Source organism: Telmatherina bonti (genome assembly GCF_933228915.1).
Source record: "Telmatherina bonti genome assembly, chromosome: 24".
NCBI classification, from domain to species: Eukaryota; Metazoa; Chordata; class Actinopteri; order Atheriniformes; family Telmatherinidae; genus Telmatherina; species Telmatherina bonti.
This window is the reverse complement of record NC_136633.1, coordinates 3,506,674-3,520,072: the sequence shown is the minus strand read 5'-3', so window position 1 is coordinate 3,520,072 and position 13,399 is coordinate 3,506,674. Positions and strand designations below refer to the sequence as shown.

General features: G+C 45.8%; 1 protein-coding gene across 1 annotated transcript in view; it reads right to left on the bottom strand.

Annotated features, from left to right (window-relative positions):
* LOC306773996 (protein EFR3 homolog B-like) overlaps positions 1-11,756 on the bottom strand; it is a gene marked incomplete at both ends in the record, with an annotated part of 315,574 nt that extends 303,818 nt beyond the window's left edge. Inside the window, 4 exons of the mRNA XM_079263961.1 lie at positions 4,044-4,194; positions 7,345-7,472; positions 7,569-7,645; positions 11,522-11,756. Of these exons, the coding sequence (XP_079120087.1) occupies positions 4,044-4,194; positions 7,345-7,472; positions 7,569-7,645; positions 11,522-11,756 (591 nt within the window). The remainder of the gene's footprint in view (positions 1-4,043; positions 4,195-7,344; positions 7,473-7,568; positions 7,646-11,521) is intronic.
* Between the last annotated feature and the right edge of the window lie 1,643 nt (positions 11,757-13,399).

The following is a 13,399-nucleotide window of genomic DNA, read 5'->3' as shown; positions in this document are numbered from 1 at the left end:
CTGTATGTCTACGTTGACCCTCTGTATGTCTACGTTTACCATCTGTATGTCCACGTTTACCATCTGTATGTCTACGTTGACCCTCTGTATGTCCACGTTGACCCTCTGTATGTCTACGTTGACCATCTGTATATCTAAGTTGACCCTCTGTATGTCTATGTTTACATACCGGAATATCTACGTTTACCCTCTGTATGTCCACGTTGACCCTCTGTATGTCTACGTTTACCCTCTGTATTTCTACGTTGACCATCTGTATGTCTACGTTGACCCTCTGTATGTCCACGTTTACCATCTGTATGTCTACGTTGACCCTCTGTATGTCTACGTTGACCATCTGTATATCTAATTTGACCCTCTGTATGTCTATGTTTACCATCTGTATGTCCACGTTGACCCTCTGTATGTCCACGTTTACCATCTGTATGTCTACGTTGACCCTCTGTATGTCCACGTTTACCATCTGTATGTCTACGTTGACCCTCTGTATGTCTACGTTTACCATCTGTATGTCTACGTTTACCATCTGTATGTCCACGTTTACCATCTGTATGTCTACGTTGACCCTCTGTATGTCCACGTTGACCCTCTGTATGTCTACGTTGACCATCTGTATATCTAAGTTGACCCTCTGTATGTCTACGTTGACCCTCTGTATGTCTACGTTGACCCTCTGTATATCTACGTTGACCATCTGTATGTCTACGTTGACCCTCTGTATGTCTACGTTGACCCTCTGTATGTCTACGTTGACCCTCTGTATGTCTACGTTGACCATCTGTATATCTAATTTGACCCTCTGTATGTCTATGTTTACCATCTGTATGTCCACGTTGACCCTCTGTATGTCCACGTTTACCATCTGTATGTCTACGTTGACCCTCTGTATGTCCACGTTTACCATCTGTATGTCTACGTTGACCCTCTGTATGTCTACGTTTACCATCTGTATGTCTACGTTTACCATCTGTATGTCCACGTTTACCATCTGTATGTCTACGTTGACCCTCTGTATGTCCACGTTGACCCTCTGTATGTCTACGTTGACCATCTGTATATCTAAGTTGACCCTCTGTATGTCTACGTTGACCCTCTGTATGTCTACGTTGACCCTCTGTATATCTACGTTGACCATCTGTATATCTAAGTTGACCCTCTGTATGTCTATGTTTACCATCTGTATGTCCACGTTGACCCTTTGTATGTCTACGTTGACCCTCTGTATGTCCACGTTGACCCTTTGTATGTCTATGTTGACCCTCTGTATGTCCACGTTGACCCTCTGTATGTCTACGTTGACCCTAAGTATGTCTACGTTGACCCTCTGTATGTCCACGTTGACCCTCTATATCTACGTTGACCATCTGTATGTCTACGTTGACCCTCTGTATGTCTACGTTGACCCTCTGTATGTCCACGTTGACCATCTGTATGTCTTCGTTGACCATCTGTATGTCTACGTTGACCCTCTGTATGTCCACGTTGACCCTTTGTATGTCTATGTTGACCCTCTGTATGTCTACGTTGACCCTAAGTATGTCTACGTTGACCATCTGTATGTCTACGTTGACCCTTTGTATGTCTATGTTGACCCTCTGTATGTCCACGTTGACCATCTGTATATCTACGTTTACCCTCTGTATGTCCACGTTGACCCTTTCTATGTCTACGTTTACCGTCTGTATGTCTACGTTGACCATCTGTATGTCTACGTTGACCCTCTGTATGTCCACGTTTACCATCTGTATGTCTACGTTGACCATCTGTATATCTAAGTTGACCCTCTGTATGTCTACGTTGACCCTCTGTATGTCTACGTTGACCCTCTGTATATCTACGTTGACCATCTGTATGTCTACGTTGACCCTCTGTATGTCTACGTTGACCCTCTGTATGTCCACGTTGACCATCTGTATGTCTACGTTGACCATCTGTATGTCTACGTTGACCCTCTGTATGTCTACGTTGACCCTCTGTATGTCTACGTTGACCATCTGTATATCTAAGTTGACCCTCTGTATGTCTATGTTTACCATCTGTATGTCCACGTTGACCCTCTGTATGTCCACGTTGACCCTTTGTATGTCTACGTTGACCCTCTGTATGTCCACGTTGACCCTTTGTATGTCTATGTTGACCCTCTGTATGTCCACGTTGACCCTTTGTATGTCTACGTTGACCCTAAGTATGTCTATGTTGACCCTCTGTATGTCCACGTTGACCCTCTGTATATCTACGTTGACCATCTGTATGTCTACGTTGACCCTCTGTATGTCTACGTTGACCCTCTGTATGTCCACGTTGACCATCTGTATGTCTACGTTGACCATCTGTATGTCTACGTTGACCCTCTGTATGTCCACGTTGACCCTTTGTATGTCTATGTTGACCCTCTGTATGTCCACGTTGACCCTTTTTGTATGTTTACGTTGACCATCTGTGTGTCTACGTTGACCCTCTGTATGTCTACGTTGACCCTAAGTATGTCTACGTTTACCCTCTGTATGTCCACGTTGACCCTTTGTATGTCTATGTTGACCCTCTGTATGTCTACGTTGACCCTAAGTATGTCTACGTTTACCCTCTGTATGTCCACGTTGACCCTTTGTATGTCTACGTTGACCCTCTGTATGTCCACGTTGACCCTTTGTATGTTTACGTTGACCATCTGTGTGTCTACGTTGACCCTCTGTATGTCTACGTTGACCCTCTGTATGTCTACGTTGACCATCTGTATATCTAAGTTGACCCTCTGTATGTCTATGTTTACAATCTGTATGTCCACGTTGACCCTCTGTATGTCCACGTTGACCATTTGTATGTCCACGTTGACCCTCTGTATGTCCACGTTTAACATTTGTATGTCCATGTTGACCCTCTGTATGTCCACGTTGACCATTTGTATGTCTACGTTGACCCTCTGTATGTCCACGTTTACCATCTGTATGTCTACGTTGACCCTCTGTATGTCCACGTTTACCATCTGTATGTCTACGTTGACCCTCTGTATGTCTACGTTTACCATCTGTATGTCTACGTTTACCATCTGTATGTCCATGTTTACCATCTGTATGTCTACGTTGACCCTCTGTATGTCCACGTTGACCCTCTGTATGTCTAGGTTGACCATCTGTATATCTAAGTTGACCCTCTGTATGTCTATGTTTACAATCTGTATGTCTACGTTGACCCTCTGTATGTCTATGTTTACCATCTGTATATCTACGTTGACCCTCTGTATGTCTACGTTGACCCTTTGTATGTCTACGTTTACCCTCTGTATGTCTACGTTGACCCTCTGTATGTCTACGTTGACCCTCTGTATGTCTACGTTGACCCTCTGTATGCCCACGTTGACCCTCTGTATGTCTACGTTGACCCTCTGTATGTCTACGTTTACCTTCTGTATGTCTACGTTTACCATCTGTATGTCTACGTTTATGCAGGAGTAGGACCTCTGAGGCTCGGATCCTCCGGCTGGGGATTAAACTGTGTTGGAGCAAAGATGAAACATGTCAGCCATCTCTACGTCATCTTCGGTATCTTTTAGCTCCCAACATCCTGACACAGCTTCCCGTCATGGCTCTGCTCGGAGGACCATCACATTCTTCTAACCGGTCTTAGAGATATGTCCGTACGTCCTCGTAGGAACGTTTCCTTCAGCTTATAGACGCATGCCAAGGTTTTGTGGGTCATTTAGGATTCAGATTGATTCTGTGGTAAAAAGATGTTTATTTCTACACAGAAAAGCTAGAATTCCTCCTTTGGAGTGATGACTGACGACGAGTTTTCCCAGACTTAAACTAGTCATGGATGGATGACGGGAACCGTCTGCTTTCTGGCATCAGTCAGTCTGTTTTATCCGTCGGCTCAGAAGCCAGCAGAGACTTTTAACTGGTACCAGTTTGAGACGTCTGACCCAGTCCAGGCAAACTAAACTTTCTTTGTGTTTTCATCTTTATAGTTATTGTGCACCATGCTGCCTGCATCCATGTTAAATGTGAGTTATCACTGAAGTAGAATTAGGAGTGAGCGCTACGTACGGAGTTGGTGGCGAGGATGTGGAGGTGTGGCTTGTCCGCCTCCAGCAGCAGACGCAGCGTCCTGAGGAAACTCTCCACCAGCAGGTTGATGCTCTGGCAGTGACAAGCCAGCAGCAGCTGCTCCAAGGCCTCCATCGCTATGCACACATACCTGAGAACAGCAGGTCGGTCACATGACTGGTTTCACTGGTTTCACTGGGAACAGCTCGGTCACATGACTGGTTTCACTGGGAAAAGGTCAGTCACATGACTAGTTTTACCGGGAACAGGTCGGTCACATGACTGGTTTCACTGGGAACAGGTCGGTCACATGACTGGTTTCACTGGTTTCACTGGGAACAGGTCGGTCACATGACTGGTTTCACTGGGAACAGGTCGGTCACATGACTGGTTTCACTGGGAACAGGTCGGTCACATGACTGGTTTCACTGGTTTCACTGGGAACAGGTCGGTCACATGACTGGTTTCACTGGGAACAGGTCGGTCACATGACTGGTTTCACTGGGAACAGGTCGGTCACATGACTGGTTTCACTGGGAACAGGTCGGTCACATGACTGGTTTCACTGGGAACAGGTCGGTCACATGACTGGTATCACTGGTTTCACTGGGAACAGGTCGGTCACATGACTGGTTTCACTGGGAACAGGTCGGTCACATGACTGGTTTCACTGGGAACAGGTCGGTCACATGACTGGTTTCACTGGTTTCACTGGGAACAGGTCGGTCACATGACTGGTTTCACTGGTTTCACTGGGAACAGGTCGGTCACATGACTGGTTTCACTGGGAACAGGTCGGTCACATGACTGGTTTCACTGGTTTCACTGGGAACAGGTCGGTCACATGACTGGTTTCACTGGGAACAGGTCGGTCACATGACTGGTTTCACTGGGAACAGCTCGGTCACATGACTGGTTTCACTGGTTTCACTGGGATCAGGTCGGTCACATGACTGGTTTCACTGGGAACACGTCGGTCACATGACTGGTTTCACTGGGAACAGGTCGGTCACATGACTGGTTTCACTGGGAACAGCTCGGTCACATGACTGGTTTCACTGGGAACAGGTCAGTCACATGACTGGTTTCACTGGGAACAGGTCGGTCACATGACTGGTTTCACTGGGAACAGCTCGGTCACATGACTGGTTTCACTGGGAACAGCTCGGTCACATGACTGGTTTCACTGGGAACAGCTCGGTCACATGACTGGTTTCACTGGGAACAGCTCGGTCACATGACTGGTTTCACTGGGAACAGCTCGGTCACATGACTGGTTTCACAGGGAACAGGTCGGTCACATGACTGGTTTCACTGGGAACAGCTCGGTCACATGACTGGTTTCACTGGGAACAGCTCGGTCACGACTGGTTTCACTGGGAACAGGTCGGTCACATGACTGGTTTCACTGGGAACAGGTCGGTCACATGACTAGTTTTACCGGGAACAGGTCGGTCACATGACTGGTTTCACTGGTTTCACTGAGAACAGCTCGGTCACATGGCTGGTTTCACTGGGAACAGCTCGGTCACATGACTGGTTTGACTGGGAACAGGTCGGTCACATGACTAGTTTTACCGGGAACAGGTCGGTCACATGACTGGTATCACTGGTTTCACTGGGAACAGGTCGGTCACATGACTGGTTTCACTGGGAACAGGTCGGTCACATGACTGGTTTCACTGGGAACAGGTCGGTCACATGACTGGTTTCACTGGTTTCACTGGGATCAGGTCGGTCACATGACTGGTTTCACTGGGAACAGGTCGGTCACATGACTGGTTTCACTGGTTTCACTGGGAACAGGTCGGTCACATGACTGGTTTCACTGGGAACAGGTCGGTCACATGACTGGTTTCACTGGGAACAGGTCGGTCACATGACTGGTTTCACTGGGAACAGGTCGGTCACATGACTGGTTTCACTGGGAACAGGTCGGTCACATGACTAGCTTTACCGGGAACAGGTCGGTCACATGACTGGTTTCACTGGGAACAGGTCGGTCACATGACTGGTTTCACTGGGAACAGGTCGGTCACATGACTAGTTTTACCGGGAACAGGTCGGTCACATGACTGGTTTCACTGGTTTCACTGGGAACAGGTCGGTCACATGACTGGTTTCACTGGTTTCACTGGGAACAGGTCGGTCACATGACTGGTTTCACTGGTTTCACTGGGAACAGGTCGGTCACATGACTGGTTTCACTGGGAACAGGTCAGTCACATGACTGGTTTCACTGGGAACAGGTCGGTCACATGACTGGTTTCACTGGGAACAGCTCGGTCACATGACTGGTTTCACTGGGAACAGCTCGGTCACATGACTGGTTTCACTGGGAACAGCTCGGTCACATGACTGGTTTCACTGGGAACAGCTCGGTCACATGACTGGTTTCACTGGGAACAGGTCGGTCACATGACTAGTTTTACCGGGAACAGGTCGGTCACATGACTGGTTTCACTGAGAACAGCTCGGTCACATGACTGGTTTCACTGGGAACAGCTCGGTCACATGACTGGTTTCACTGGGAACAGCTCGGTCACATGACTGGTTTCACTGGGAACAGCTCGGTCACATGACTGGTTTCACTGGGAACAGGTCGGTCACATGACTAGTTTTACCGGGAACAGGTCGGTCACATGACTGGTTTCACTGAGAACAGCTCGGTCACATGGCTGGTTTCACTGGGAACAGCTCGGTCACATGACTGGTTTGACTGGGAACAGGTCGGTCACATGACTAGTTTTACCGGGAACAGGTCGGTCACATGACTGGTTTCACTGGGAACAGGTCAGTCACATGACTGGTTTCACTGGTTTAACTGGGAAAATGTTGCTCAGACTGTAAAGATTCTCCATCTACAGTGTAGAATATTATTGACAGGTTCAGAAAATCAGAGGTAATCTCTGTATGCTGGGACAAGGCTGGACGCTGGTGATCTTCCGCATTAAAAGCAGACATGGCTCTCTACTGGAAACCAGTGCATGGACTCAGGAAGATTCCAGAAATCAGCCTGAAATTCACACATGCAGGTTAAATCTTCATCAGATGTGAAGAGGATCCAGGAACACGCCGTCTTCTCTGGACCAAAGCAGCTGGTCTCCTCACTTCCCAGATGTTTTACAAACAGATGTTAGAAGAAAAGGGGATGCTAACAATGCTAAACATAACCCTGGAAGTACTTTTTACACATGCTAACAGCTACTAACAATGCTAAACATTACTAGTTTTTTAGACTTGTAGTTGTTTTAAAATGCATGTGGAGCCCTGTCATCCTGACAAGTGTTGGCGTACAGACCCGTAACGATGACGGTTTAGCTCTCTGGTCAGACGCTCCAACAGGTATGCAGCTATGCGGTCAAGTTTCTCTGGAGCTGACAGAGCGAAGAAGGTTAGCTTCTCCATGTTGGCTTTGACCAGCCCATCCTGATCACACAAACACAGCATGAAATAAATCCAAAAAGGATTTTATAAAGGCATCAAGATGTTTCATATCCAGGTGAGACAGGGAAGCATGTTTACCTCAGGGTCTTCTGGAAAAATGTTGTCCACCAGCCGCTTGTAGCGAGGACGTAACGCCCAGCAGCAGCCACACAGACCTGCACACAGCGATATATCATCCTAAACTTATGTTAAACAAACATTCCTCAAACTACAAAACCAATTTATTGATAATAGATGATCCCTGTGTTTGGTCTGTGTTTCTATGAATATGGTTGGTGTTCACAGTCCAGTTTGTGACCCGCTCCACTTCTTGGTCCTCCACTCTGAAGGTCAATGAGGATTTCTTTGTTTTACTGTTGTTGAGGAGGTTGTTACTGGTCAGTATGCTGGTGTTTGAACCTCCTCTCTGCGTGAAGACTGGTCATTTTTGTTGGAACAAACACTAACAAACGGAAGTTAGGCCCAAAGTGCTTCTCAAAGTTAATAAACAATGTAGCATACATTTATAAGTGGACAGGCAAGTGTGTGAGGACAGGTGAATGTGTGAGGGCCATAGACTGTATATAAAAGATGGGCGGAGCCTCCGTGACGTCACCCGTAGGTTTCTGAAGAGCTGAATTGAAGCTCGGTGGGCGGTTCCTACCATCACCATCTTGGCATTTGTGTCGTCTCACCCGGAAAATACAAATATGGGCAAAGAGGTGGAGCTGAGAGGGGGGCTGTGAGCGTCATGGTGGATGATTGACATCGAGCGAACTCCGAGCTTTCTGTAGCTAAGAGCTAACCGAGCTAACCCGGAGATAACAGGAGCTAACCAGCTAACGGAGGTAAGCAGGCTAAAGCTTGTTAACCGGCTAAAAACCGCGGTTGTTCTACGTTCTTCTGACTTGAAGCAGGAGATCGGGTACCTGTCAATCAAAAGGACACGCCCCTAAATATGCTGAACTTCGAGATTAAATTACTTTAAAACGGGCGAATTAGAAAAAAATTCACTCCCCCCACAGCTGTTATGAAGGTAAACCTGACCTATTAAACCTAAAATGGATTTTTGTATCAGGCTGTAAACATGTTTATTTCTGCTGTAAATGTGTTTATTCCTGCTGTAAACGTGTTTATTCCTGCTGTAAACATGTTTATTCCTGCTGTAAACGTGTTTATTCCTGCTGTAAACGTGTTTATTCCTGCTGTAAACATGTTTATTCCTGCTGTAAACATGTTTATTCCTGCTGTAAACGTGTTTATTCCTGCTGTAAACATGTTTATTCCTGCTGTAAACATATTTATTCCTGCTGTAAACATGTTCATTCCTGCTGTAAACGTGTTTATTTCTGCTGTAAACATGTTTATTCCTGCTGTAAACATGTTTATTCCTGCTGTAAACATGTTTATTCCTGCTGTAAACATGTTTATTCCTGCTGTAAACATGTTCATTCCTGCTGTAAACATATTTATTTCTGCTGTAAACGTGTTTATTCCTGCTGTAAACGTGTTTATTCCTGCTGTAAACGTGTTTATTCCTGCTGTAAACATGTTTATTCCTGCTGTAAACGTGTTTATTCCTGCTGTAAACATGTTTATTCCTGCTGTAAACATATTTATTCCTGCTGTAAACATGTTCATTCCTGCTGTAAACATGTTTATTCCTGCTGTAAACATGTTCATTCCTGCTGTAAACATGTTCATTCCTGCTGTAAACATGTTCATTCCTGCTGTAAACGTGTTTATTCCTGCTGTAAACATGTTCATTCCTGCTGTAAACGTGTTTATTCCTGCTGTAAACATGTTCATTCCTGCTGTAAACGTGTTTATTTCTGCTGTGAAGTTGGTCTTTTTAACATGGGAGTCTATGGGGATTTGCTCTGTTTTGCAGCCCCTAGTGGATGAAGGAGGAACTGCAGTTTTATGCACTTAAATCGGTTTCACTTTGAGGACAGGCAAGTGTGTGAGGACAGCAGTGTGTGTTTTGCTGGCTTTCTTTGTTGGATGAGAGACAACAGGAGACTCTACAAATCAGAGACAAACAGCAGCTGCAGCAGTAAACTGTGTCTTAAGAGTTAATCCTGCTTGTTGCGTAACGTCTTTACATTTGTTTATTTATTTGTTTATTTTTGGCAGTGCAGCTTAAAGCGTGCACACTGATCAGAAAGGTTTCCCACACTGGAACCTTTCTGATCACTTTTTATCGTTCTTTATGGTTAACGTCAGCGAAGTAGCAGGATTACTTCCATCTGGCCTCATTTCCTTTTACCAGAACTGGATTCTTTTCTTTTCCAGCTTGTATGAAAACCCAGTTTTCTCTTTCCTCTGTGTGAATGTGGGGAAGGTCTTTCATCTGAGATGCCACCATTTTTCTGCAGAGATGAAGCGAAACCAGAGGGCCATGTTTCTGAGAGGAGGACCACATCAGCAAAGCAAAGCTGCGCATCTCAAGCAACAAGTCAACGCCTTGTCCGACTGTGCTGGAAGACCAGCGCCGTGGCGACCACTGGACCATTAGGACATGGTGTAGGTATAGAAAGGAAGGATCCAGTGAGGTTAAATGAAAGTTGACTCCATTAGATCTGGAGACCAAACACAGATCTGTCCAGGTGGAGCAGGGATACTCATTCTGTCCTACGAGGTCTGCAATCCAGCGGGTTTTCCATCTTCAACACAGCTGAACCCAACATCAGATTTTCAGTCAGCTTTCATTCATATTATATTTCAAGAATACGGATCCAGAAGTCCTGGTTCTGTTCTGGGGACAGAACCAGAAGTCCTGGTTCTGTTCTGGGGACAGATCTGGATCCGGGAGGTGAGCAAAATGCTGCCCAAGCTGCTGGACATGGTGGATGATTCTCCATCATGTCTACAGCCATGTCTTCAGTCAGAGGCTTCTTCAGGTCAGGTTTTCCTCGCCCTCGGATGACAGGCAGGAAGCAACCAGATCCAGACCCGTCAGCAGCTGCATGCTGAGGGAAGCGGGACCAGATGTCAGACGTCAGCCACCACATCAGCTTCATGGATCAACAAGCTGTTGTGGAGACATTTCGATTGAACCTGGAGCGTTGGAGCAGGAAACATCTAAACGCTGCAGCCCTGCAGGACCAGCTGTTTGCTGGCTGTTGAGCTCCTTCACCGAGACCCCAAAACACCCAGAGATCCTGGCAATCTTTAGTCTAAGAAAGGTTCAGACCTCTGAAAAGAGGGGAGGGTAAAATGAGAAGTCTGCTGGTGGTTTTGAGCTGAAATGTGAGGAAACCAGATTGTTCCATGTTTTCTAGAGCTGAGCTGATGACAAATCAAACCTGCTGACAGGGCTTCACTCTGCCTCCTGCTGCCAACTTTTACGTGTGTGTGTGTGCAGTTAATAAATCTGTAAATTTGACACGATTCCCGTCTGTGTGCGTGGACGGATCAATACGCGGACGTTAACAGGAACCAGAAGAGATGATCGGATTTTATCTGATCGTCGTTTTTCACTCACATGACGAGAAAAAGCAGAAAAGGATGTAGAATATGATCTTACCGTACATCAGGACAGTTCCTTTAGCTCACGTCGACACTGTCACATCCACACACATATTTCTGGTTAATCCTCCTTTCACACACATACATCGGACAAGCCCCGCCCCTTTTCATTCACTGTCATCCAATCAGATGAGGTCCTTGTATGTCCAGCGGCTGGTTAAACATGGAGGCTGAAGCTGCTTTTAGCATCATGGCTGTTTGAATCCCTGATGTGAGGTTTGTAGATGAGTTTGTTACAGCAGGACGACGCAGCATTAATACTTTCACCGGGTCTTAACCCGGAAAGATCTTCCTGTGTGAGTGTGTTTGTGTGATCCGAGCCATGTGCAGCAGCTCAAAGCTCCATAATCTGCTGAGGATTTATCCAGAAACACAGAAAAATACATGAGAAATCTGCAGAACTGGAGCTGGACGGGATGGAAGTGCATTGTGGGAAAGCTGTTTGGCTTTTCCTGCAGAAAATCACAAAACTAACATTTACAAACAAGTTCAATAGAAACCACAGAAGAAGAAGTCATTACCTCCTGCTGTCTGGTGGTCGAACACGGAGCAGCAGTCCTGCAGCAGCCGTCGAGGAGCCTGGGGTACGGTTGGCATGGCAACAACCCTCGGCAGCGTTACCCCCCTGGGCAGGCTGGGTATGGTGATGCCTCTGGGTAAACTGGGAGGGTTGACCCCTCTGGGCAGAGAGCTGAGCAAAGCCGGCATGGTCACCCCCCGTGGCATGCTGGGAAAGTTTGGGAGAGTCCCTGGCATCTCTGGTGGTCTGAACTTGTCCTGAGAGAAGATGGAGGAGGAGAAGCAAGAGGTCCTGTAGAACAGAAGAGGTGAAGTGAGAAATGAAAAGGATTGGAAATCTCCTCCCTCCTCACATTCCTCTGAACATTAACTCCCACAGCTTAAATCAAAACCTCAAAAAAGCTCAATAAAGTTGATTTAAACCTGAAAAAGGCCACCAATCTGAGACAAACTGGATCTAAAACGTCCGACACAGCTCCTCAGACCATCTACAGTATAAAATACAGTCAGAGAAGCAGGAGGAATCTCTGTGTGCTGGGGACAAGTCTGTATGCCAGACCATCATACAACAAACATGTCAGTTTCTAACATTTCCAGTCTCTGTGTAAAAAAAGCTTGACAGAAGTAGGAGCATGGCAATCTGAGATGAAAAAAATTAGTTAGAGCTATGTACAATTTTACAGATCAAGATGAAACTATGTGGCTTGTTCCCTGGCATTTCCACCTGAAGGATTTACTATCTACATCCCACAGCACATTTTATTAATGAAAGTGTTGTTACGAGGAGACAATGCACTCAGCTGCAGAGCAAAAACAGGAACAAAGCAGGTATCAAAGGTATGCAAGGTGAATGCATCAATATGGAGAGCTATACAAGGTTAAAGCTTCAGTATAGAGAGTTGTACAACGTTAAGATATGGGTATAGAGAGCGGTACAAGGTTAAATAATCATTACGAAAAGCCACATGAGGTTAACACATCTTTATACAGAGATATTCAAGGTTAACGCATCGGTATACAGAGGTATACGAGGTTAACGCATCGGTATACAGAGATATTCAAGGTTAACACATCGGTATACAGAGGTATAAGAGGTTAACACATCGGTATACAGAGGTATAAGAGGTTAACGCATCGGTATACAGAGGTATACGAGGTTAACGCATCGGTATACAGAGGTATAAGAGGTTAACGCATCGGTATACAGAGGTATAAGAGGTTAACGCATCGGTATACAGAGGTATACGAGGTTAACGCATCGGTATACAGAGGTATACGAGGTTAACGCATCGGTATACAGAGTTATAAGAGGTTAACGCATCGGTATACAGAGGTATAAGAGGTTAACGCATCGGTATACAGAGCTATTCAAGGTTAACGCATCGGTATACAGAGGTATACGAGGTTAACGCATCTTTATACAGAGCTATTCAAGGTTAACGCATCGGTATACAGAGGTATACGAGGTTAACACATCGGTATACAGAGGTATAAGAGGTTAACGCATCGGTATACAGAGGTATACGAGGTTAACGCATCGGTATACAGAGGTATAAGAGGTTAACGCATCGGTATACAGAGGTATACGAGGTTAACGCATCGGTATACAGAGGTATACGAGGTTAACGCATCGGTATACAGAGGTATACGAGGTTAACGCATCGGTATACAGAGGTATACGAGGTTAACGCATCGGTATACAGAGGTATAAGAGGTTAACGCATCGGTATACAGAGGTATAAGAGGTTAACGCATCGGTATACAGAGGTATACGAGGTTAACGCATCGGTATACAGAGGTATAAGAGGTTAACGCATCGGTATACAGAGGTATAAGAGGTTAACGCATCGGTATACAGAGGTATACGAGGTTAACGCATC